Below are 25,942 nucleotides of genomic sequence, written 5' to 3'. Positions count from 1 at the left end.
GCATGCACGATGCACCCAATTCCAGTAACGGAAGAAACCATAAAGGCCTGAACTTTCAAGTAGTTGTTCAACCTTAATTTTATCCCGAACATAGAATAATTATGCTAAACCAGAGCGAAAAAGTTGAAACTTGACAAGTTACGATGATACGGAACAATAAAAACATTTTTACAAGTATTTATCTTTTATGAATAATATATACTTACAAAATATGTCTGCTCAAGTAGAATCATTTTAAGCTTTAATTAAATTGATGATGAACGGAAAACAGATTTTAGATTGAACCCGAGTAAAACTGAGCTGGATTAAGACTCAAAAGTATTTCACAACCATAAATGAGTAGTTTTTTGTGTACTTATGGTGGGAGGAGATGTACGAATTTGAATGGAGGGAGCAACGTTTCCTCAACATTATGATTGTAGCTTTCTTCGTCAAGAGGCAATCTAATCCATTAACGCCAAGCCCTACATTAAGAATGTGACAATGTGACCATACCCACGAATATAACCGAAGATCACAGCCACACATTCACCCAATGATTTCTTAGATATTCGAATACTGGATCAAACCCATCAAGCTGCAGATTACCCCAAACTGTGAGTTCACGTGTCAGCTTGACACCGTTACAGGTAAAAAAGTTAACAATCACAGGTCTTTGAATTTTAATTATTTTCCCCATGAAAGAACTGAGAAATGGAAAGACAGAGCCTATAATGGAAAGGCAATGTTAGAGTGGGAGTCGTAGAGGGCTCTGGGAGTTTGGGAACTAACTTTCTTTTTTTTTGCCCATATACCGTGTTCTTACCCTTGCCTTCACGTGATTCTGAGCTTGCAGTCAGACAGTTGCTCCCCTAGCTATTAGATGATTTGTCACGTATCGCTTGCGCATATGGCCGTCTCAATCATCTCTCTCCCTCGAAACACTTTGCCCTATCAGGGGAATGAGGCAGACTAATCAACAAGCACAAGCTTATTTTGCTTTGGACAAGACATTGAGATATACGGAGAAAAGAGGGATCTAGAGAGAGATCTGAAAAGTTTCCCAAGCAATGCTGAAGAGAAGACAACCCCTTCTTCAAAGGCTCTTCTTCATTTTGTTGATAGTATTATGTAGTGTAGTTGCTTCTCCAGAAGCTGCAAAGCTATTGCCATCACCTGAGGCTACTGCTCTTCTGGGTTTTCAGTCTAAAGCAGATTTAAGAAACCATCTTGGCTTCTTTCAAAATGCAAGCTTTCACTTTTGCGATTGGCAAGGAGTCACATGTTACCAGCAAAAAGTGGTACGTCTCATTCTAGAAGATCTAGATCTTGGTGGCATTTTTGCTTCGAACACATTGTCCTACCTTGGCCAGCTCCGTGTCCTGAGTCTCCAAAACAACTCCCTTACCGGTTCAATTCCTGATCTCTCAGGTCTCATCAACCTCAAAAGCCTCTTCTTAGATCATAACTTCTTTACAGGTTCTTTCCCTCCTTCAATTCTTTCCCTTCACAGAATAAGAAGCCTTGATTTGTCCTACAACAATCTCACTGGCCCCATGCCAAGCTCGTTAGCATCTCTAGACCAGTTATACTACCTACGGTTGGACTGCAACCGTTTTAACGGTACGATTCCTCCATTGAACCAGTCTTCCCTTAAAATGTTTAACATTTCAGGGAACAATCTTAGTGGTGCAATTCCAGTGACCCCAACATTGCTACGATTTGCTTTCTCTTCTTTTTCATGGAACCCTGGTCTTTGTGGAGAGATTATTCGCAAAGAATGTTATCCAAGGCCCCACTTTTTTGGTCCCATGGCTGCTGTGGTGGCGCCACCGCCTACGGTGGCTCTTGGTCAGAGTGCAGAAATGAATGGTGTGGAGTTAGCTCAACCAAGTTCAAAGAAGCACAATAGAACTGCGGTTATTATAGGGTTTTCTACTGGGGTCGTTGTTCTTATTGGTTCACTTCTTTGCTTTATCATGGCAGTAAGGAAACAGAAAGATAAAAAGCAGTCAACGGCTGTGATTGAATCTGATGACGCGGCGGCTACAGCGCAAGCTGCGGCGGTGATTCAAATGGAGCAAGAAAATGAGTTAGAAGAGAAAGTGAAGAGAGTGCAAGGAATGCAAGTTGCCAAGAGTGGGAACTTGACATTCTGTGCGGGTGAAGCGCAGTTGTATACGCTGGACCAGCTGATGAGAGCGTCGGCAGAGTTGCTTGGGAGGGGAAACACGGGGACCACGTATAAAGCAGTGCTTGATAATCGTCTGATCGTGACGGTCAAGAGGCTTGATGCTGGGAAATTAGCAGGCACAACAAAGGAAACATTTGACCAGCACATGGAATCAGTTGGTGGTTTAAGGCATCCCAATTTGGTGCCTCTCAGGGCTTATTTCCAGGCCAAAGAAGAGAGGCTTCTTATCTATGATTATCAGCCCAATGGCAGTCTTTTTTCCCTCATTCACGGTAATTTTCTATTCACTCTCTTTTTCATTTGTTTGAATCATTTCCATGTTTCATTGGCTTTGTAGTATAGAAAGCATAGGATATATGATCCACTGATCAGTTTCCGGTTTGGTTTAGCGTTTTGGAGTGACTAGATTTGGAGGTATCATCTAAGTTTTCTACGAACACCAAGAATCTAGCTGCTGCTCACTAGCTGCGAAATTGTTGCTATGATTTTGATGTCTATTAATTAATTAGTCTTAATTTAATAATAAAGCATTTTTTCTAATTGATTGACCTTTTTGGCTTGCGAGCCTAATCCCATCAGATTAGGCTTGTCTCAAAGAGAATCACCGGCCAAAAGAAAAGAGAGAATCACTAGAACATGATCGTCGGATGAGATTCGGATCATGGGTCCCATGTTAGCATTTGTAGGACCCAATGCACAGTCCAATGTCAGAGTCTAGTCTGTGTCATTTACATGGGACCCACTTGGATTTTTTGGAGTTGGATTATCATGCGAAAAACATGGGATTTTATTGAATTAAAAACGGGGGGTTAGCCAAAAGGCTTGCTTGAGTGGACAAAATTTACATAAATTTCAAAGTAAAATTTGTGAATTTAAAAAAACAATTTATAAAAAGTTTAAAATTTTTACAGAAAAAATATAGTAAAATATATTAAAATTTTTGTATACTTATTATATATGATGAAAATATTTAAATCTATCCATTTTGATATTTAATTTTAATTTAATTATTTTTAATAAAAAAATACGAATTTTATTGAAAAAAATCTTTATTTAAACTTCCACACGTAAGAGTTTGGAAAGAATATGATATTTGGCTTGGAAGAATTAGATTTGGCGTTCGTTGTTAGCATTTTTTTTATTAGCAAGTTTAATGTAAATCTTAGACTTAGGCTTGCTACATGTGCTGACCTAAAAGGAAATAGTTTTCTCTCAAATTTTTATGTTAAAAAAAAAAAAAGAAAAGGAAAATCATGGGATTTTATGGTCAAAATTGGCAAAATGTGCAGGATCAAAATCAGCGAGGGCTAAGCCACTCCATTGGACCTCGTGCTTAAAAATAGCAGAGGACGTGGCACAAGGCCTCTCTTACATTCACCAAGCATGGAGGCTTGTCCATGGCAATCTCAAGTCCTCAAACGTCCTCCTGAACAAAGGCCAACGATGTGGCAAGCACTAAAGATGTTACAGGAGATTAAAAAAGAAGCTGTATTCAAGGAGGATGGTGAATTGGACCCACATTCTGGGATGTCTTAAGCTTACGTAATTTATGGTGTTTCTATTTGATTGTAGGACAATAATTTGAGTAATATGATACGCATATGGAGAAAAAAAAATATTTTATACTGCATGATATAACAATTGCCATTGCCGCACTTTGCGACCTTTTGCTTGTCTTTTCTGACATTATTTATGTTGTCTCTCGTATTCTTGGCCCCCGCATGGATTCTTTCTTGTGCCTGTATATCCACGTTTCTTCTCTGCCAATATAAAGAACTTTATCACCATCGTTTATGCCGGTCGCAGGTGATGTTAATGGCTGATGATTGGTCATCATCGTAAAAAATTTCAATTAAATAGAACTAGTTCACCACTCTATAGTATTTCACTGCCTCAGCCAATTTGTTTTCATGCTTGGCTGCCTTATGGTGCCCATTCCCAAGCTTAATAAAACTCCATTTGGCCCCTCTTTCCAATGAAGCAATATAAACATTACATAAGATCATGATCATCCAATTTAGGTGCAATAGTTAATTTCAAACGGTCCAAATAATGAAACTATAAATTATAAGTAATTATTCAAATTTAACCATAATTTTATGAATACAAGAAAATAGAGATTTGCCCAATAATCCATGGTTTCTTTTTTCTTCCAATGACCAAATCAGGCCTAGGACTGAGCCCGGAAGTTATTCAAAACCACAATGGAATGGGCCCAATAGAAGAAACCCAAACGCTGACTTAAAAGCGCAATCCTAAGTCCACGTATCATGTTTTGTGGGGGAAGAAGACCAAGAAAAGAAGAAACGAAAGTGTCACCTCAGACTCTGCAAGAATCCTCTTTTCAATTAAACAAGAAGCAAGAGAATAAAGCCGAATCTCCCATTAGTACGGAAAACCGGAGGTCCAGATGCCATGGAACGTATGAGCGCCGACATGATGGAGACGGAGGCCACCGCTGCCACCGCATCGGCCTCCCATCTGCAAGGACAAAATGACGTTGGGAAAGAGCTGCTTTTTATGGCTCGTAACCTTATTGATCAAGGCAAGCCCTCTGAGGCTCTGCAAGCGGTAATCACCATTAAAACTTTTTCCTTTTCCCATCTTCTTTTCTTCTTCTTGAATGGTTAATAGAATTTTATTTTGGGTTATTAATGTTTAGCGAGTTTCATCAGTGTTTGTTAAACAACAAGCTGTTTCTTTAGCTTCTTGGAACGTTATAGTCTCAAATTTGTTGGCTTTTAATTGCTTCGAATATTGAAATTCCTCAGGGGCAAGAGGTTGTCACTGTACTGCAATTTTGCTTGTTACTATTCGTCTGAGAAGTTTTTATTTATTATTGAACAATGGGGTTGAAAATCTTGTTCTTTCAACCTTTCTCTTGTCAATTGTGGACTTGACAATCTTCTTGCTTCTATATGATTAGTTCTGATGCCGGTGATTAATTGAACTTTCATTACTGTTACTCTTTGAAACTTTCAACTATTTGGATACTAATCAATTTGGATCTCTCCTCATTTTGAATAACAATTTTGCATTGTCCCTTTTCAAATGTATTAGCATTAATACCCTATATTTCATCAACTTGAGTTGCTATTGTTAATTAAATATTGTTCCCACCACTTCTCACTGCAGGCTTCCGAAGACTGCATTGGTGGTAAATACCTGGCATCTGAATTGGCCATGTTGGATCAAACTAAAATATAACTTCTTTGTTCATTGGGTGTTTGAGTGTTTGACTGTTTGTAGACTGACACAAGGAGGATGAAAGAAGCCTTGCCCTTGTTAGGCAGCCCGTAATAGTATATACAAAGAATACTAGTTTAACTTGGGTCAACTAGACTAATGATGTTTCAGTATTTAATTTTCTTCTTTAGCCACAAGGATTAAATAACACTTCTTTTTTAGGGCTATGTCTTTTCAAGATTTCACATGCATTAAAGTATCCCTCAGTCATATTATGGTTTGAATCAGTTCTTCCTGTCTGAATACAGGGCAAAGAATTTAAGTCTGGCATATCTTTTTGTTATGTTTTCGTTTGAGGTATAACTCTTTTGAACTGGGGAAACAATGACAGGAAGGACATCAAAATTCGCCTTAATTTAGACATGCAGTCATGCAACCCGGCCCTCTTGTTTCTCCTTTTAATTTCTGCTTTTCTGTGATGGAACAGGTGGTGATGGCTACGAGAACTAGAGGTGGTGATGAAGCTGTATTTCAGTCGTTGCGCCGTGCTCGTGAAGTTTACAGAACCAGAATGCTAGAAAACACTGCTGTTGATCAGCTGGCTTCTTTGTTTGCCGAATGTGCAATAGCTGAAGCTGAGCCTTCAAAACCTGAAGCATTACCATGCAACCCTAACGGTCCGTCAGTTGCATCATATGTTCATGAGACGTCTATACTTGCCGAAACAGGCAGAACGCAAATTGTATTGGACGCATTCTCTGATGGAAGCAGCTTTATCTGTTTACAGTGTGGGGGTCTAGTTAGTAATCATCGTAAAGAAGAGCACTATGCATACTGGTGTGGCAATATGTGATGTGCTGGTACATGGAATGTGTAGTTGCTCACTTTATAGACTTCTCCCTGTGGATGATCGATCATGAGACTCATAGTTCTTATATCATTCTCTATCTGCATTGTTAATAAGGGCACCACTGCTCTCAGTAGCAAGCCAATTCTTAATGTCTGATATATAGGGTTTAAAGTCATACATCCATCAAAATTGAATTTCCATATGCTTCAGCTTTTGGTATCTCAAATTAGACTAGCTTATTTTTTACTCGAACCAGTATCCAGGGAGAGAAAAAGCTAAAGAATTTTCCTTGTGTAACAACTGAAAATGCTGCACATTTCAATCTATCAACAAAATTAATAACAAGCTTACACACGTTTAAACATATGAAGCAAGAAATTACAAATTGGGTAAAAAATGAAAAACTAAAAAAGAGAAATACTTTTAGATTGCACCTTTCATACAATTTTCTGTAACTTGGGAACAATTTCTTCCCTCAAAAGTGCGTTATTGATGGAAAATACACCAAAACCATAGACAGGTCCTGCGAGATTCGATATGCTCTTGCCAAAGCATCATCAATGACACCATCTCATGCTAATGTCTTTAACGTATTTGGCATGCCATTGGCAGCATCAACACTTCTTTACAAGATGCTCCGAATGCAGTAATCACAGAAAAGAAAATTGAAGATTACTAATCAATAGTTTTGATATTTTCAAAATCAACTAGACCAACACGGCATATGCAGATTCCAACAGCTAGTTCCAGCACACTGCATCAACTAAGAAAATTATAAGGTTCATTGATGTGTGGCAAACAGGGTTTTGCTAATTCAATTCCGATAAGTCAGAAAAAAATGGTTCAACCAAGCAGATTATGATTCTCATAAGCTATTTACTTCCTCTAGGACATTTTGTGTTAGACTAGGCTACCCTGTGGACAAGCAGTCAATTTTGAGTTCATGTACTTAGCAGTTCATCAATTTTCTTCGGTAATTGTTCTTTGAAGTACAGTCAAAACTCATTTTTCCAAGTCAAGAGATTTGGAAATCAGAAATGCAGCCATGTTTTTAGCTGACAATAAATAACGTCCTCAACAGCTGAGAAATCAAGCTTATTAAAAGAAATTGTAGTAAGGGCGTCCAATAGCACATGATTAGAGGTAATGTCAACATAAAATACTAAAGCAGAAAAAATACCTGCATTCTTTTCTAGGCTCCTCCCTGCACCTTGGGCTAGGAACATACATATAATCAATGATTAATATGGCCAACATAATCTGGTGACCATCGAATATCAGACTCTATGTGGAAGAGCTTGTGAACGAGGCCTTGCCCTCATTATTGTTTCATCACTGTGTCTTATCCATTCTGAAAGTCTCCATGGCTTCTGCCATTTCCATTTGAATTGTACGAGCCATTGGTGATGGCTTCTTTTCCACCTCCACAGTTTTCCATTGCCAACGTGTCCTATAGCTACTAACTTTTTTATTGGTAACTGCCCAAGCGGTACCATCTGCACGAACAGCAAATCCAACATTTCTTACCAAGCATGAAAGCAGACTGCAATGCTATGATTAAAGTTGGAGAATGAAGTTACCTTTCGTGTTTGATCTATGAATGCTGCTGACACTCTGGCTGGACCATTAACAATACCTGGGCTATATTTCAGCTGTTTCTGTGCTGGCACAGTCATTGGGGATAATGAACCATTCATGTCATCAGCAACGTGTTTCAATAACTTTGGTGAGTTCCCCTGCGCATTGACACTTTTGTCAAAAAGCACTGCTAGGAGTAGAAATGATGTTGATATAGACAATTAACTTGTAGGCCAAAAACCTTATGACAGCAGTGAGACACTAGATGATCCTGTACAAATGACCCCAAAATTCTATTTATCTTGCTGCAAAAGAAAATCCTACTTAGTTGGAATTCTTTTCTAGAGATTCCTCGACGCAATACAGGTTGCAGCACTTGCTATTCAGCTGAACAGAGGCTTGGGATTTTTTGAGGGATAAGCAATGTGAATTCAATTGTCACCCAAGATAAGTAGTATCCCCACTATGAAGAGGACATTCGTAGAGGGAAGTTTGCCATTCAAGAAACAGTAAGAGATTCTCTATGCTGCTGTTATAAGGGACTTTGGTTGAAAAGAAAAAGGGGTTTCACATTCTGTAGTCTATACCAAATGTGGTTTTGATCAGGTTGCATTTTTGAGAAAAAAATTATTTTCTCATAAAATTTAGAATTTGGTGTTTATTCAAAGTATCTTATCAGCGCATTGTTCTTTTGAGCTGTTAAAGATCTTCAAAAAAGCAATTCAAGATTAGTAGTTGTAAGCATATAATTCTACCACATGCTTAGGAGGTAAAAGTCATTTGACCAAAGCAATCTTATGGAACCTACTTTGGATGTTATATATGTACCAAAGTTCAACTTCATCTGTACGTTGATGTGAAAACAGCTTTATAATCTTTAGTTGATCAGTTCTTTCCCTTGTATAAAACCTGAATAAAGTTTACGTAAAACTAACCGTAGCTGATGTAGCCAATGCAATGGCCATAGCTTGCTCTCTTAATTTTAGCTCATTCTCAACTTCTTTCCTTTGTAGCTCGCTCTGCCGCAACAGACCTACAAGTTCTTTAAGTTGTTCTTTCATTTCCTTGATTTCCTTGTCTTTTTCCCATAATTGGCACCTGTTCATTACATATAAGCACCGCTTAAAGACTCTTTTGAACCATAGTTTATTTGTTCTCTCTTTTTTTTTAATTGTCAAACTCCAGGACCAGGCTCTTATATTTGACATAGTTTCATGTACATGGCCATATATCACTAGGGGTGAGAAAGCACCTTGTCTCTCCAAGAGAATTGAACATATATTGAAGCAAGTTCTTTGCATCTGCCATGGAGCGCAACTGATTCCAACGTCCACGGTTAGTGAAGGCTCGCTCCCTCTCTTCTGCCTCTGAAAGTTGAGAAGCCATTGATAGAAGTGAATTAGATGATATGCTGAGCATATTCTCAAGGGAAGATATTCTAGCCACTCGTGCACTTGGTGACATAGAGGATGCCCTGTACAGCAGTAAAATACATCAAGGAATGTTAGGAGAGGGTGCAGCACTTCTGCAGGGAGAAAGTATCATATCTTCAGCTGCATTTAACTAATCTCCTCAAACTCATGTTTGTTCTAACCATGGATGACCCACGAGTGTAGGAGAGGAAAAGGCTATAAACATGTTGTATGCAAATGTTGGCTATATGCTAGACTTGCTCTATGCAATCTTCTTTACTGATACCAGACCATAGAACCCATATGATGGAAGGGCAAGAGAAGAAAATTGCCAGTAATAAAGTAAAACGCTTTTGAACAGTTGATACCTGGAAAATCCATTCTTTCCTCTTGGAAGGCTCAGCCCCTTTGAAGCAAGCTCATCTACTTGCTTTAAGACAGCCAAATCTTCAGCCAGTGCAGCCCTCCTGGAGATTGAAAATAATAAGTGAAAGTGATATAAGAATAGTTTATATATCCCACATCAGTTTTGTTATATAAATAAGATTTTGTTACATACACTTGGCTTTGCCTCACATATTCAAAGCGAACTTCATGCACATTCACCATGACTTCTAACTCATGATCTAGCCATCGTTGTAATGCTTTCTCATTGGTCTACAGAATGAACTTAAGTTAATTGGTTTCAAACATGTGGATATTTAAATTCCCCCCCCCCCCCCCTCCCCCCCCCAAAAACCAAAAAAAAAAACAGATGAGAAGCAGAGATCATTACCTGCCCATTTGTTCCATTCCCGTTGGCAATAGCTGGAAGATACCAAATCATTAGAAATTTGAACACATAAGTCATAAATATGAATACCTTATGTTTCCATCAATAAGAAACTAGACTGTCTAGCATAAGGCATTCCAAATATAACCTAGAAGCTACTCTATAAAGTTGAATTGTCAATGCCTCTGTGAAGAGAATTAATTTATCCAAGACATGGACTGTCCAGGACAGCAACCTTAAAAAGAAAAAGTGTACCTGAGTTATCACGGGCAGAAGATTTTCGAGCTTCCAGCAACTCTTTTAGCCTCTTAGTGGCCATGGTGGCCTCTTCTGTTTTTCTTTGGAGAACCTGAAAGCAAGAATAGCTGCAAATTATTTCTCTACAAATAAATCAGTGGTGGGTACTCACCTCCTTCATAAGAAATAATAATATGCTAACCATTTTCTGGCGTTGATTTAAAGCTTGCAGCTTATGTCTTTCATACTCATTTCTCCTGCCCTCTTTCCGTAACTGATTGTGCATGCAGATTACTAACCCAGTTAAGTACATAATACAAACAATAGATGCAAATACAAGTGACGAATCCAATATATAATTCCTGCAGTAAGTGACTATCTTTGTTCAAATGTAATATTACAATTAAAAGTGTGTAATTGTTAATAATCTGATATGTTATTATAAATTGCTTAAGTTGATAGAAAGAAAAGGAGTAAGGCACCTGCAACAGTTCCTTTTCTCGAGAGGCTTTCCATTGCCGGAATTGTTCTGCCTCTTGTTTTATCCTATGTTGCAACTGAACCTACAACCACAGAATGGGCAAGGGAAGAAAAGAAAAAGAGGGCAGGGAGAATTGAGGTGGGAAGGTTTAGCACAGCATACAATATAATAAATGATATGAAAAATACCAAAAACAATGAAAGATATAAGGACCAAGATAAGATTTTAACCTTTTGTGCCTTTATGAATTGAATTTCATCTTGCAGTCGTTTTGCTGCTTCATCACTCTTCTGTTTCTGCTTTAAAAGTTGAACCTGGCTCTCTTGTTTTTTCTTAAGATCCAGAATCTGGTGCAAATAAGTTTTTAGATTTAACAGAAATCATCATCAGCCCTTTTTCTTCAATCAATAATCAATGAAATTTCAGCTAAAACTTGTTATCACCTGTGCTTCAAGGGATTTTAGTTTCTGAGCATGGATGCCTTGCATTTTTTGTGTTTGTCCATCAGAACCAGCAGAAAGATTTTCAATTTCAGCCAATAAGCGATCCCTCTCTTTCTGCAGTGAGGAAATGGGTTAACAAATGTTAGCAGGCACAATTTTCCTTCAAGTAAAGCTGTGAGAATTAAAACAGTGTTTTTAAACCTGCACAGCTCTTTTCTGGTCCTCTAATTCCTGAATTTTCTTCCCAAAATGCTGCTTGAGTGCAACTGTGTCTCCTCCAAAAAGTTTCATCTCGGACTGCTCAGACATAAAAGATGAGCATAAACATAAAATAGAAGAATTAGCTAGTGATGGAAAAGTTGCCAACCGTGCTAATCATAGAAGATGCAACAGACATAAAAATACACCTCTTTTTCCTCTAAATGTCTATTCAACTCATGCAACTCTTTGTCCATAGTATTTTGTATCAGTGTGTGCTCCCACTCTTTAGCTGCTTCCTCATCAATTTCTCTGGAATCGCCTGCTAAAATGGCCATTATATTCCAGTTGAGAAAAATATAAATTGGAGAGAGCGTGGAATAATTTAATAGACCAGTTGAGCTGGTATTACTAATAAAGAAGAATGCTATACATCTTGCATAAATCAGGTAAGCCTGTACCTATCATGGTTTCACCCATTTGATAGTCAGATGACTCTATACTGTGCAAGTTCCTTTCCAGCCCATCACTTTTGACAGAGCAAGGACTGCCATCCTGAAATAGGAAGTTTTGCATTCATATACATTTGAAACCACAATATACATGATAGGGGATTCCTTAACATACTTGAGCATTTGTTTCACGTTGCTCTACAATAGTGCATCTGCTCCGGTAGTCGTGAAGTTCTTGGCAAAGATCCTCATTAGCAGCTTCAAGCCAGGCAATTCTTTCCTTGAGAACCTACAAAATAAGTCCCTTTTGAAAAACTTGTGGGACTAATCCTATATAAGTTATTTCCAAGAAAAAATTCAGGACTAAATGAATTATTTAAACAAAGCAACCCAGTCCTGGAGACATATGTAACAAGTTACTAACTTAGGATCCTACTATAATTTGTGCTCAGGAAAAGATTAAAAATTGATTATTAAGTTTATTTAAGTAATTAGGAGTACCATGATACCTGCACTTCATCAGAACCGCCACGGGCACAAAGTTCTGCTTGCAAATACTCTAATTGTTGACGCATCTTTAGCATCTCATTAGAGATAGGATCTCGATTAACCTATTTAAAAGTCAAAACAAGAATGAAAATTCCGTATAGAAACTACCTTGAATTTCACATATCTGACTAGGCAAACGGGGAATAGAAAGATGAAATTTTTGAAGTAAAATTATTCTCTTGAACTTACAACAGGCTTGTTTTGGATATTGCGAGCACGATTTGCATATTTTAAAGTATTAAGGGTTTCCTCAGCATTAATGTCAGCAGGACTAATGCAGGCTGCTCAGAAAGAAATTAGATAAGGATAATGAGTAAAAAATTCAAAATGCCAATTAAAGTGCAAAAGTGGGAAGGAACTAGGTATCAAATTATAAACAAGGAAACAACTGAGCAGGTCAAATAATAAGAAAATATGGCAGTACCTATCATGACAGTTCTGCTGTTGCCACCAAGTGAATCCTGCCCAAAGAAATTAATGTTTTTATCACTTAATAAACAACAAAATCAGAGAAAATAAAGATATTGATAATTAAAAAAGGATGAAATATAATTTCTTAAACCATGTATAATCTTCCGAATAGATTCCATCACCCTCTTCATTCATCATGGCCAATTTATTTGCCACACATGTAATAAGTTAAACCCTGACAAAACTAAGATCAAACAACTAAATGCAGGAACTGTCCTTCGTCAATTGAGGAGATAATTTTGTATCAGTACCTAGCCTTAGTTCAGCTTTGAGATGAAAAAGAGGCAAGGAGATATACAACATTTTAAGGGCTGAGTAATAGTATATCTCTTCTCTTGGTTCGAATATTTTCTAAAATGCTGAATGTATCTCAGTTTTCCAAGCACAGTCAAGCTTTAGGCGGATGTAAGAATTGATTTTTATGCCTAAAAAGACAAATTCCAACAAAATAAACAGTTCTATTTCACATTCTTACCACTTTTCCATAAAATTTTACAGGAAAAATAAGGTCTGCCAACATGAGACATACAAACCTCTTAAACTAGTCATACCTGCAAAAACCGAGTAAGTTTACTATCTCGATATGGAACGTGAACACCTTCTTTGCGTTTTTTTTCATCACCAAGCGCACTGATGACATTACCAAGTGCAAGCAGGCCCTTGTTGATATGAACTCCTGTTTAGACAATGTAGATGGCAATTATTATGGTTGGATGGAGAAGAATACTTTCATGACACAAAGAAGAGAATAAGCAGTGCCACCAACCTTCTTTAAAACGCATACCATCAGAACCTGTTCTTTTTGCTCGCTCCGATCCAGCAAGATCTACCAAATGTAACTTGGCACAAAGATATTCTTCACTCATAATGTCATTAGGACTTCCATCTCCAGAAATAGGAAGGAGTATACGCATTTGCTCTAAGGTGATGGTGAAGATTGCATGTGACCGACTATACAACCACATAAATATATTATCAAAATTTTGTATTTAGAAAAGCATTTAAAACCAAGAAAAAGGTAAAACTAAAACAAGTCAAGAAAGCATTGTTGGGTGTACATGACTGGGAATATATCAAAAGCAATAGAAGCTCTAGAAATCCAAAACCTTGTAACATTTTCAGATTTTTTTATTTCCTTTAAAAAAATATTAACTAGAAACATTAAACAAAGAACAGAAAAATCAATTTAGAATGAGCTTTCTTTAAAATTATATATAAATTTAGAAATTTTCATGGGAAAACTTCCAGTAGCACCGGCGACATTACCATCATTGCAATATATGACGATTTTCCATATTTTGCTATTTCCCATCTGGGGCTCATCTATAGCCAAAGATTGCCCAGTTTTCCTCGTAAACCAAGTCAAAAGGCATTACCTTAGCACTGCAGTGCATCGATAGTTTTCAGGTTTAACAAATGATGATCATAGACAGATTCTGTTTTTCCATATTTAAAGAACCAAGAACCACCAGATAACATCTGCTCCACAGATTTGAAGAAATGAAAACAAATAAATGCTAAAGAATATTAATTTAACAAGAATAGAACATGAATTAACCTTGACTGGTTATTCATGTTTGTACTCCCTGTTGCCCTACTCAATGAACCCTGTTCTAGGCAAGCAGCCATTTCTTTTAATGTACTGACACTAACTTCAGTAGATCCTGCCAGTGTAATAACACCATTTGATGATTCACGAATCTGTATTGGTGGTTTTCCAGGGACGTTTACTTTCCCCATATTCATGCTTGCAGTATCAGATTTGTTTATAGAAGTAGGATCCAGCAAATCTTGTACTTCTTCTTTCAGAATCTTTCAAATCAAAATTAGATTAAATTACATATGTTAGAACTATAAATTATGAAGAGACACTCAAACCAGGAGTGATATGTATATACATGCAAAAGAGAATTCAGGATAAATAAACCAGAAGGTATATTCATAAAAGATATTCGATCAGAGAATTAGAATTATTTGGCAATCATTTTACTGTTTTCCGAAATGCTTGAGTAATTTAACAAAAACCTAAATGAAGAAACCTAAAGACCAGACTAAAGGAAAAGCTTGTAGGACAACAGGTCCAACAGGGGATGCATTCACAAAAATAAGTTTGCAGAACAGACAGACCAACCTAGTACATTGCTAATAGCATAATTGGAAATTGAATAACAAAAAGAAATGCTTGTTTCTTTAACAAACCTCAATGAAGGAAACGTGCAATTGAAATTCAATTTGATATTTTAGACTTTCAATCTTGCTGAATAAAGCATTCATTACTTCAGGAATGATTCCTGTTTGGCAACAATCTTTGAAGCCTGTGCCCATGGTATACGTTTTACCTGATCCAGTCTGCAAATTTTTTGGAAATTCAATCACAAGTGAACATAATGTTTAGCAGTGACTTGTGGGAGAGTCAGCTGTACCTGACCATAAGCAAGAACGGTAGCATTATATCCCTGGAATAAGCCATCAACAAGGGGAACAATGCATTCCTCAAACATGGAAGAAGAGGGAGAACCAGTGCTCCCATAGACATGATCAAATGTAAAGGAATGTGTCCCAATTTGTACCTGCAGCATAGTCAAAACCAACATGTAACTTCCTAACCAAAAAAAATTCTAAATAACTACTTAAAACAAGGAAAAGAAAAAGTTCCATTGACGTTGAGCAAAGACATTAGAATATACAAAAATTCTGGCCTGGTCTTAATCCAAGAAATCAACAAAGGAATTCAACATTTTCTTATCTGATTGAAACAGGCTATCCCAGATCTTACCAACAAAAAAAAAAATTTTAATGTGCTTTCTCCTTCCTTTAAAATGAATTACTTCGCCTAAACAAAAGTTTAAGAGCAACTAATATATAGTATCAGCTAATTCAACCTAAAAATTAATGTAAAGAACCATATTTTAAAGAATTCAAAACGCGAAAATGGAAATAACAATCAACAGAATTATCATCAAAACTAACTGAATTCAGCTTAATTCTGCATAATTTTAAGTTCAACGGTAAAAGAATCCAATTCACAACCATCCCCATTATAGAAAAAGTAAGTGATGACAAAAATTCTGATCCAACATCAGACAGTGAATTCTCATTGATCAACCATTCAAGCATCCAAAGATCCAGATCTTCATATACTTAAAATTAACCCGCAACTCCATACTCAGAAAATACTGCACTCCCAAGAAATCAACCATTGAACAAGTACTTAACAGTGAACACAGTCATTCTCTGAACTCACAGTACCTGAGGCTTTCCTGGGATGACAGTAACGCAATCTTTACAACCTTGAAGTTTCTCATCACCAATAAGCGGTCTTACATGAACCGCAACATTAACACAACAAGCCTCGGAAGCTGCAACAGCTTCCATAGGAAGCAGCTAAAGAAAGAAAAAACAATTTCCCAACACAAAGAGAGAGAAAGAAAGAAAGGAGAAAACCCAAAAAAGAGAAAGAGAAATAATGAATTTTTTGGTAAGTTTGTTGTCGTTTATGTTAGAGAGTTAAAAGACCAAATTTTTATTTTCTTTTTTCCTTATAAAAACCGTTCTCATTGTCTGAAACACAGTAGGACAAAGAAAGTGATGCAACAACGACCAAAGAAAACAAATTGAGTTCCAGACAATGGGTTGCTATTGTTTCCTGCTGTTATTGCTGTTTGGAAGTGTAAGAAAAAGAATGTTAGAAAGAGAGAGAAAAAATGTATGAGGAAGGGCAGTTGAGGAATTAGAGGCTGCGGGGTGGCATAGCATTATACAGGAAGTTAACTGCAGTGACAACAACAACTATCATAATGCTTAGCCTTCAATAGAAAATCGTCATGTGAACAGAAGGAAAGAAATAAGCTTTCATAACACTCTTTCCTTTGTACCCTTTCCTTACACCAACAACTCATTTCCTCTGTTTCTCACCTTCTCCATGGAGTTGTGTTTTTGACCCCTCACTTCCACGGTTTTGTCCTTGTTTTTACAGTTCTACCCTTTTCAGCTCCACTTTTTTTTTTTTTAATCTTAATTTAACTCCCAAAAGAACCCAAACAAAAAGAAAAGAAAAGATGATAGGCAAGTGCTGCTAAAACCACGTATTATGATGTTGAAGATTTCCTAACTGTGCCCAGAATATGGTAGAAAAAGGGTTGCCCAACACATAAGCCACGTGATTTGGAATCATGTACCATTGCTGGAAAAAAAACTTAGGATCATACGCTAACAAATTCATGTACTTTTTTTTTTTTTATGAAATACAATTCATTTACTTTTTTCTTACTATATTTTTGCATATGATTATAACAATACGGTATAAATGTAGTACTTTTTTTCCTAGTTTTGATATTAAAAGATCACGTTCTAAAATTATTATAGAAATAATGTATATAGGCCCCAATAGTTTATAAACTGTATCAATGCAAAAGATAGATGAAATCAAACATTCACTTCCTTTATATGTTAATAATGAGTAAAGTAAGTGAAAAAATAAACTTGACCATGAAAAAACAAAAAGCTAGTCCCTTTCAAAGAAGCAAAATAAAAGTTTTTTTTTTTTTTTTAATATTGGAAGCCAACCCGTGAAGAAGAAAAATGAAAGGAAAATAAGGGGGAGGGAAGGAAGGGCAGGGAAAATGGGAAGTAAGCTGAAAAAAAAAAAAAAAAAAAAAAAAAAAAAACCCAGCCAGCTGGTAGTCTCCCACACTCACATAGTCACATGGCCATTTTTTAGTCTCTTTATATTAAACAACCCTTTGGCTCACTTGGTCAGACTTCTTTGGTCCCACCTTTTACTGATTCTGTGGCAGATAATTAATGCTTCTCTTTTGGGAGTTTATGTACTAATTGGGGTTGTGAAGGGTTTTGCTTTTGTTCTGTTCTCTTCTCGTTACTCAACTTTTGTTGTTTTGCATTCATATTCATATTCATATTTGGAGATATTAATGGGTGCGATCAAAGTTCTAGTTTATCATTTGTTTGGAATGCTTTTAAGTGAAACAAAAATGGAAGGTTAGGGGGAGTGGGGTTCCTTCAATTTTCTCTCCTTTTTTATTCTAAAGGCAGGTGATTGATGAGTTTGTAAATGAAATAAGCCAGCTAATTTTTGGATGTAAAATAAAGAGTCAAGACCAAGCATGTTCAAATTGGTATTAATTTGACTTTTGAATGATCTATTCTAGTATGGTGCCACCCCCTCCCCCCAAAAGAAAACAAAAACAAAATGTAGTAATGTTTTAAATTGGTTCATATATTAATATAAGCTTTTATTAGGTATGATTTGTCCCCACTAATTTCTAATAAGTTATGATTCATTCAACTAAATTTATGTTAGATTTACATATGCCTTTTGCATGGTTTCTGAATTCCATATTTGCTTTGAATTCAAAAGATATATATGCTTATAGAAGTGAATTGTTAGCCAATTTGGGTTTCTATCAATCTAACTTTTGACTTAATTAATTAATGACATTATGTATAGCACAAGGAACTTGAAATTAAGATTCAAACTTGAGTTGTAAAAACCCTTTTTTTTCTTGAATGAATTGCAAAAACCTTTATTAAATTCTTTAGTCAACAATGGCAGAAGTTTTATTTTTCTTTTGTTGGAAACAAAGATTTTCTTTTATAATATTTCATTAATTTTTTTTGTTTGCAGAGAAATAATAAATTGCATAAACTATAAAAACAAGTTGAATCCAAATTGAAGGGTCTTAAATCAGAATCTTTAACCACAACAAGCAGAAATTGGCGACCAGCTGGCTTTATTCCTGTAACCAATGTTGAAAGCGAAAAAACACAGCCAAAGTCCTCATTTTTTAGTACGCTTTCATTAGTAGGATATCATTGGTAATTGGACGACTTTGGCATGCTCAAGCAGCAGCCCTTTTCGAAGGTATAATTCCAGCTAAATGCTGGAGGGGGTTGTTGCATGGCTTGACAGTAACGTTAGAGTTTAAGGTTCCATTGCAGTTGCGAGGCATGCTTGGCTGCATCTCGATTTCTAGCTAGGCATATATTTTTATGTTAGACTCATTAGGATAAAAAAAGCATTAATTAGGATTGTCTTTTCCCAAAGGGTGTAGTTGAATTTTTTTTTTATGACATTTTATTAAAACCATGATAATTGATTGTAGAAATTTTGATGAATTAACTTGATATTATTAAAATGCTGTAATTCCAATCTAAAATCGTTTTTCAACCTCATTTTAACTTACCATTTGAATTAAGCTCAAGTGGGAATCATACCTATGACTTAATGGTTATGCTTGATGTTGAAAAGAAATCTTTAAACACTCATTGTTTTTAAGGACAAGGGGTTTTCTTCAAAATAAAAAAACTCTTACCATCATGCTAAGAAAGAGTTGCCGCAATAGTTTGCCATGTTTTACTGTTTTGTTCTTAGTAAAAACTTGCTTTCATCAAATGCATCAAAAATATTAAAAAAACAAGGCCTTGACAAGGGATTGATAAGATTTTCCCACCATCCCAAGCCGTAGCTGAAAAATCATGTCAACAGTATATATATCTATTCCCTTGGGAATTAACAGCACAAACTAACAAGTGCCCTATCTTGAAGGAGAATATGATGAACACTTCCCACCACTTTCTGGTAATAAAATGATTGACAACGAATACTAATCCTATTTATTTTAGTTAGACTTCCTTTTTATATATATATATATATATATATATATATTTGAAGATGTCATAATCTGAACCTAAGCATTTTTAGCTGGACTTATATTTCGTAGGATTAGGATATAACAAATGACCCCATTTAGCTAACAATTGAGACATTTATCATTATTCAGAAAAGGAAAATTCCAGACCCTTTGCTTTGCTTGCATGCCTTTTATTGATGCGGTAGACTGTAAGTTAAGCAAATTTGTCATCGAACCAGTTCTTTCAGGCACATGTCGAACACCTTCATTCACAAGGAATGAGAAAGGGAAAGAGGAGAAAAGCAGAAAAAGTTGATGCAAAAACCCTAACCCCAAGTTTCCTTTTCCTCAACCTAACTCACCGTTCACTGGATTTTTTCCAATTCGACCGTTAGTTTGGAAGCAGACCAAGCAACTAAAGGAAGCCCCACTTTTTCTTGTCCTTTTCTGGGAGGGGATTATTTTATTATAAGAATGTTGTGACATTGTTAAACAGATCAGTTCATCTTACCAACCTTGAAAAGGTTTCAAGAAAAAACGTTCCTTTGTCACTGTTATGGATATAGTTTAACATTTTAACTATAAAAGCGGCACTTTGAAAATACACTTTTATTGTAAATACTTTCATGCCACACTACCAGCCAATATGGTTGAAATAGTTTCCATATGCTGTTGTTCTATGTCCGACCAACTGTTTTGGTTTTCTCTACACGTATGTTATGTTGCTATTGGACCTTTACATGTCCTGTCATATCTCACAAGAATACATGTTACAAACATTAATCGGAACATTGGTACATTATCCATTTTAGAAGTATAGACTATGTTATGCCAAATATTATCTGAATCGAACACAAATTTCATGAAATGTACTTAGAAAGATTTTACCTATAGTTTTATACAAAAGAATAAATCTAGGGGAATGCAATTTGCTATGATAAGAGCAAGTTCCTCCTGTAAAAAGGTGAGCAGGCTAGAGAGAAACATCAAACCAAAAGTGTTGTTCCCCATTTTTCAGGTAGAAGGAAATCTCAGACAACCAACGGACATCAACAACAGCCAAAGGACATGAATCTTGCACACGTTTTGTTCTTTGCCTCTATCTACATATAATAATATGACGAATGATTACGCCAACTACATATGAAATGATAGAATCTGTGTACCATTTGGTCCTCATACTTTGGTCTATCCAGTTTCTGCCTTCATTGGCTAGCCAATCTGCTTCAAGTATAGTTGAAGCAACTTCTTGGAATCAGTCAAAGAACAAATCAGCTTTCGGAAATTTAATAAACTGCTTAAAATTATGGAAAGTGGAAAGCCAACAGAGCATTCTCATTAGACCATGAGGGCCATCACATGATTGGAGGAACTCATAATTTTAAACCATAGAAGGTAGCTTTTCGTTTTCCACTAAAATTCAGAAATGACTAGCTGTCTGCATTCTTTAATATTCTCACACCCTCCCAAGTTCCAACCTTCTCCAGCCTCCAGCCCACCCTTTGCTTGTGCTTTCTACCCCATCTCCTTAACATCACTAAAAGGTAATCAGGCCTTTAGGCCTTCCATGGGTTGGTATTGGACTAGAAATTTTAGGCCCATGATAACCGATAGTGACATTTTTATACGGGTCAAGCCCGTCCAGAAACATAACCCGCTAGATGTTTACATAATTAAAAAAAAAAAAAATTCCAAGAATGATAATTAACGGCGCAAAAGGAAGGAAGGGAAACGTTACATAGAAGGTTCCAAGTCAGCTTTAGAAAAAACAGAAAACGCAATCCAATCTCTGCATCAAACTAAAACGAAAGTAGAGAAAGACAAGACAGAGATCATCGTAAAATTCTTCAAACCTCTTAACTCGTTTGGAAACGTCATGTCAGGTGGAATTGCACGTAGCCTTCTTACAGAGTAACGAAAAGCCTGGCGCAAAAATCAACCCCCATGTACCAACTTCACCTTTTTTTTTTTTTTTTTCTGCTTGTTGGGTTCTGTTTTTTTGTATTTGTTATTTTATTTTTACTATATACCAACAAGTTTAAACCTTATTCTATATTTTTCATTTCTTGTTACCAAAAGCACTAAAATGTAGAATAAAGAAGATTCTTTAACTGAAAAAAAAGCATTGGAAAATTAATAATGAGCAGGTAAAAGCTAGAAATAAACCATTGATGAAGTCAATTATCAAACAATTTGACAAGAATTTCGAAAATCAACATGTTTATCCAATTTGATTGGCTTCTTTTTCACCAGGAATTTCTTTCTCGGCCCCAAAAATAGATTTCACGTCTAGGTCCACATCTACCATTTCCATCCTAGAGAAAACAAAGCGATAGCCCTATAAAACTACCATCTTTGGATCTTCAATTGCTCGAAAAAAGCCTAACATAACAGGTCCAATTAATGTTCCATAACTCACTGGTTGATGTTTAGACCTTTGGCTTTGGTTGTCCAAATATCCAAATATAAAAAACAAAAAGAATGAGGAAAAAGACCAAATCCTACAATTGAAGCAATGAATCCTCTCTGCAATTCCTTAAAATCCCTTCACCTGAGTCCCACACCTCTCCACAGAAAACAAGACATCTGCTTTTCCCACTTTCGCCACACCCTTCAAAAACAAATACCCTCCACGCCAATGGCACCTCACTGTCAAATCCAACGCCAACGCCAACGCCGTGGAAATCGACATGGTGAGAAACAAGCAAGCGGAAAAAGTTGTCGTCTTGTGGGCCTTGATAACAAGCCACGTCGCGGACCGCCGTACGAGGAGGCGTTGGCCTTATAAAATGTGGCCGAAAATTTTGGGAAGTCGTTGACATGTCAGCATACGCTAACCGTCACGCTTTCATCCATTTACCTCAGTGGCTCCAACAAGAACACCGCGAGAGGAAAAATCTCGACATCCTCGAACGTAAAGGAATCGTAACTCCATCCGACCCTTACATTTGTGGGGTTTGCGGTCGGAAATGCAAGACAAATTTGGATTTGAAAAAACATTTCAAGCAGTTACATCAAAGGGAACGACAAAAGAAGTTAAACCGAATGAAATCGTTGAAAGGCAAGAAACGACAGCGGTTTAAGGAAAGGTATATAAGTGGGAATCACAAATATAACGAAGTGGCAAGGAGTTTGGTTGCACCGAAGATTGGGTATGGTTTGGAGAGCGAGCTAAGGAGAGCTGGGGTTTATGTTAAGACAGTGGAGGATAAGCCACAAGCGGCGGATTGGGCATTGAAAAGACAAATGCAGCATTCTATGAGTATAGGGATTGATTGGTTGTTCTTGGTTTCAGATGATAAGGATTTTGTGGAGATGTTGAGGAGGGCAAGGGAGGCGAATTTGGGGACTGTGGTTGTAGGGGATTGGGACACGGCTTTGGGGAGACATGCCGATTTGTGGGTGTCTTGGATTGAAGTGGAAAATGGGGAGGTCATGGAGAAAGATTTGGTGCCTAAGAGGAGGAGGATGAGCGAGGATGATGGATTGTTTTCGGTTTCAGAATTTGATGGTGGGAGTGTTGGGGAATTGGATGGGTTGGTGGATGAGCTTTTGGTGGAGAGGAGTGAGTTTGGTGGTGTGAGGATTTCAGTGTTTTCGGAAGGGGAGGAGGAAGATGAGGATGAGTGGGAGATTGAGGGAGTTGGCAATGAAAATTACTTATTGGAGGATAGTGAGGATGTAGTGATTTTTGAGGAAGATGGGTATTATTAATGAGGAAAGTTTGGTTAGTTATGGAAGTCAGGAATGGAACTAATGAATTAAAGGGCAGGATGAGGAAAGAGATTGTAATTTATCTGATTAGTGATTTTACTGCTTGCTTAATAAGAATTGAGAATCCTAATGGTGGTATTTGCTCAATGTGGTTCTTCATTGTCTTCAGATTTGCGAGTGTTATATATCTCTTCCCAAATTGTCTCTTTATTTTTTTTCTTCATAGTGTAAAGTTTACTAATGATAACTTGAAATTTTAAATGGTACATAGGTATTAACAAGAGCGAAACTGCATCGTAGCAATTTATTTAGATTTAGAATCATTATCTGTTTTAATACTAATTTAGTATGTGCCTCATCCATGTTGGTACACTAGCTGCTTTGTATGTGTGTGTGTCTTGAACTTGATCAGTGAACATTGGTGGAACATGGTTACTTATTTATTTTCATTTTAATTGTTTGGATTCATATGAGGAAAACTTCTAATTATCTAATGACCTTGTACCAGCGAAGCATACGTTTTGTTGTCACTTTAGATTAGTGCTTGTCTAGGTTAATTAGATCAGATTTCTGTTGCCTTGCTATGTTGAGGAACCATTCCTGTGGGTGATACCTGAATGCTGTTGCATAATTGCTGGTTCTATGTGTGGCTTTTTGGCCAATGAAAATGCTTGTGTGATAACCTTAAAGTTGAAATAGAAAGATTGAAAATCCTTTAAGCTACAGCTTGGAGTTTGTTTGGATAAGAGAAGATGAATAATGAATACAGCTATCAAAAATTGTAAAAAATGAAAAACAGAGGCTGCTGATTCTTGATTGATTTGACTCTTACTTAATCTTGGAGGGGCATGATGGTTTGTCACTGTTGGCTTGTGCAAAAAGGAGTCTCTGTCTACTATAATTCTGGTAGTATGCATTAAGATGCAATATGGAAAACAGAAAGGGGAAGTGGAGTGTTGCACATAGAAAGGTTTTGTGGTAAATTTCTCCTGAAATTCATCTTATGAGAAGCTGCAAATGAGGAAAGGAGAAGGGAATTAATAGGATGAAAAGTTTGTACTGTTTAAATGTGGAGAAGGAAGAACAAAGGGAACGGGAAGGCTTGTTAGTTAGAACTATTTAATTGTTTTGGAATTCTGCTTTTTCAATTTTTCATAACCTCCTCGTCTCAGTTCAATATCAGAAAGATCTAGTGACCTTTAAAGGCCGTTGGCTGTATTAGTTCTGGACAAGTATATTGCTCTTAATTCCTTTTGATGCACAAGTGCAGGAGATGAACTCCCCTGACCAGCAAAGGTTCCTTTCAGGCTTAGTGGATCATGACCTTCAACCTTTGATTGATGACATTAAGGTCAGATTCAATGGTTCAGTGAATTTCCTGTAGGACAACGATAGGGGTTGTTGCACAAAACGACAAGAACTTGGTAGTTATTTTGTGGAAGCAAGAAAATAAGGTCACAAGGATGATAAATTTTGAGAAGAATTAGGGCCTTTAATGAGATTTTTACGTGGTTAAGAGTGGTTGAAAAACTAGGGAATTGGAAAGCTGTTTAGGCGCTCCCAAGTCCTCTGCACAGTAGCTGCCGTTTAGGGTTAGGGTTGAAAGTGATAGTTCCTTGTGCACCTGTTTGATTTGAAGTTTGGTTGATGGATTTGGTAGGTTTCAAAGGGTAATTTAAGGTTAATTTGTTAAGTGAAAAAGAATCGAACTGAACCAAGAAGAAAAGATCTAGGCTTCAGACTATGGCCCCAAAGTCACAACACTATTGATGCATAAAATCAAACATAATTTTAGGGCTTTTAATTTTGTATATATTCCAACTTAAATAAGGTCCTAAACCACTCCAGCATCAAATAAACACCACAATTCTTGATGTTATTGATATTTAATTTTGATTTGATGGCTTTGTTGTCGGCATCAATAGGATTTACTGTTCCATATCAATCATCTTTGAAGGACTTGCATGATTAATAGTTGGTCTTGTGCCCAATCATGTTTGCATAATATCATAGCATAGTGGGACACTGTCGTGGAATCCCCTCCTCCCCCTTTTCCCAGAAGCTGTAGGATAAGGCCTTTGCTATGTTTACTGATCAACTAACCATTTGAAAAACCTTACTGTCAAGACTTGTCTTCCAGCATGATTCGTAGGGCGGTAAAGCTGAATTACTCCGAGATTGATATCTGGTTCAGTTTCAAGATTAAGGATGTCCTACCAGAATATATTTCTTATTCTGTTAACTGCATGGTGGAAGTCAGCCTTAAGACAGATGTGCCCGGAGGGCTGTCTTCTTGTAAGACCAACACAGCTGCTAAAGATTGAGTTTCATGGTTATCCCTCTTCTAGATTAAAGAATAAAAAGGTTATCTGTCTTGTTGAATATTTCATTTCTGATATGAGATCAGCAGGTGACAAAGCCTATGCCTTTCATTCCATGGCTTACAGGGTGTTAAGATTGAAGAAAAGAAGAGTAAATAGGGGACGAATGAAAGGTGTTAATATCAGAATCAAATGCTAGTATCGTATTAAACATTATACTATATGCAGGTGTGTGGTATTCTACAATTATATGAATGATAAGATAATTTTCTAAAGTTAAATACATTTTTTTTTTTAAATGTTCAAAATCAAAAGAGTAGGGAAAACAAAGAAAGGCTAAAAAGTTGTTGATATACAAAAAAAAACTTTGTGCTTTATGAGATGATTATGCGCAAATAGGTCAGTGAAGATAAGGGATTCAGCTAAAGTAGTATAAATTTTATATTTTTATTTTA

At 36.6% G+C, this 25,942-nt stretch overlaps 3 protein-coding genes and 1 pseudogene across 11 annotated transcripts; 3 read left to right on the top strand and 1 right to left on the bottom strand.

Annotated features, from left to right (window-relative positions):
* The first annotated feature begins 688 nt into the window (after window positions 1-688).
* On the top strand, window positions 689-3,915 carry LOC111315443 (putative inactive receptor kinase At5g67200). Its single transcript, XM_022917156.2, has 2 exons — window positions 689-2,445; window positions 3,463-3,915. The coding sequence occupies exons 1-2, from the start codon at window positions 1,050-1,052 to the stop codon at window positions 3,630-3,632; spliced, it is 1,566 nt and encodes a 521-aa protein (XP_022772891.2). The 5' UTR covers window positions 689-1,049; the 3' UTR covers window positions 3,633-3,915.
* Window positions 3,916-4,445: 530 nt separating this feature from the next.
* Window positions 4,446-6,418, top strand: LOC111315442 (uncharacterized). Its single transcript, XM_022917155.2, has 2 exons — window positions 4,446-4,744; window positions 5,847-6,418. The coding sequence occupies exons 1-2, from the start codon at window positions 4,589-4,591 to the stop codon at window positions 6,210-6,212; spliced, it is 522 nt and encodes a 173-aa protein (XP_022772890.2). The 5' UTR covers window positions 4,446-4,588; the 3' UTR covers window positions 6,213-6,418.
* A 67-nt stretch (window positions 6,419-6,485) lies between these two features.
* On the bottom strand, window positions 6,486-16,713 carry LOC111315440 (kinesin-like protein KIN-4A). 9 transcript variants are annotated; one of them, XR_002693291.2, is made up of 26 exons: window positions 16,052-16,713; window positions 15,226-15,372; window positions 15,002-15,151; window positions 14,361-14,614; window positions 13,569-13,753; window positions 13,354-13,478; window positions 12,756-12,792; window positions 12,521-12,612; window positions 12,292-12,393; window positions 11,958-12,071; window positions 11,792-11,885; window positions 11,540-11,655; window positions 11,334-11,429; window positions 11,133-11,246; window positions 10,920-11,036; window positions 10,691-10,771; window positions 10,411-10,482; window positions 10,227-10,320; window positions 9,975-10,006; window positions 9,759-9,856; window positions 9,568-9,666; window positions 9,040-9,261; window positions 8,723-8,885; window positions 7,790-7,945; window positions 7,390-7,705; window positions 6,486-6,972 (listed from the first exon to the last, which is right to left on the bottom strand). XR_002693291.2 is itself a non-coding variant. In XM_022917154.2 (25 exons), the coding sequence occupies exons 1-25, from the start codon at window positions 16,175-16,177 to the stop codon at window positions 7,487-7,489; spliced, it is 3,105 nt and encodes a 1,034-aa protein (XP_022772889.2). In that variant the 5' UTR covers window positions 16,178-16,713; the 3' UTR covers window positions 6,486-7,486. The 9 variants fall into 9 exon arrangements, 3 of the variants coding, with proteins under 3 accessions (XP_022772889.2, XP_089605347.1, XP_089605349.1); XR_002693292.2 differs by having other exon boundaries at window positions 6,486-6,963; XR_002693293.2 differs by having other exon boundaries at window positions 11,540-11,652.
* A 3,807-nt stretch (window positions 16,714-20,520) lies between these two features.
* On the top strand, window positions 20,521-23,539 carry LOC111315091 (uncharacterized; annotated as a pseudogene).
* The last annotated feature ends 2,403 nt before the right edge of the window (window positions 23,540-25,942 follow it).

This window comes from Durio zibethinus, chromosome 20, assembly GCF_047325235.1.
Source record: "Durio zibethinus cultivar Kanyao isolate XHJ-2024 chromosome 20, ASM4732523v1, whole genome shotgun sequence".
Taxonomy (NCBI): Eukaryota; Viridiplantae; Streptophyta; class Magnoliopsida; order Malvales; family Malvaceae; genus Durio; species Durio zibethinus.
This window is presented reverse-complemented; position numbering and strand designations above follow the sequence as displayed.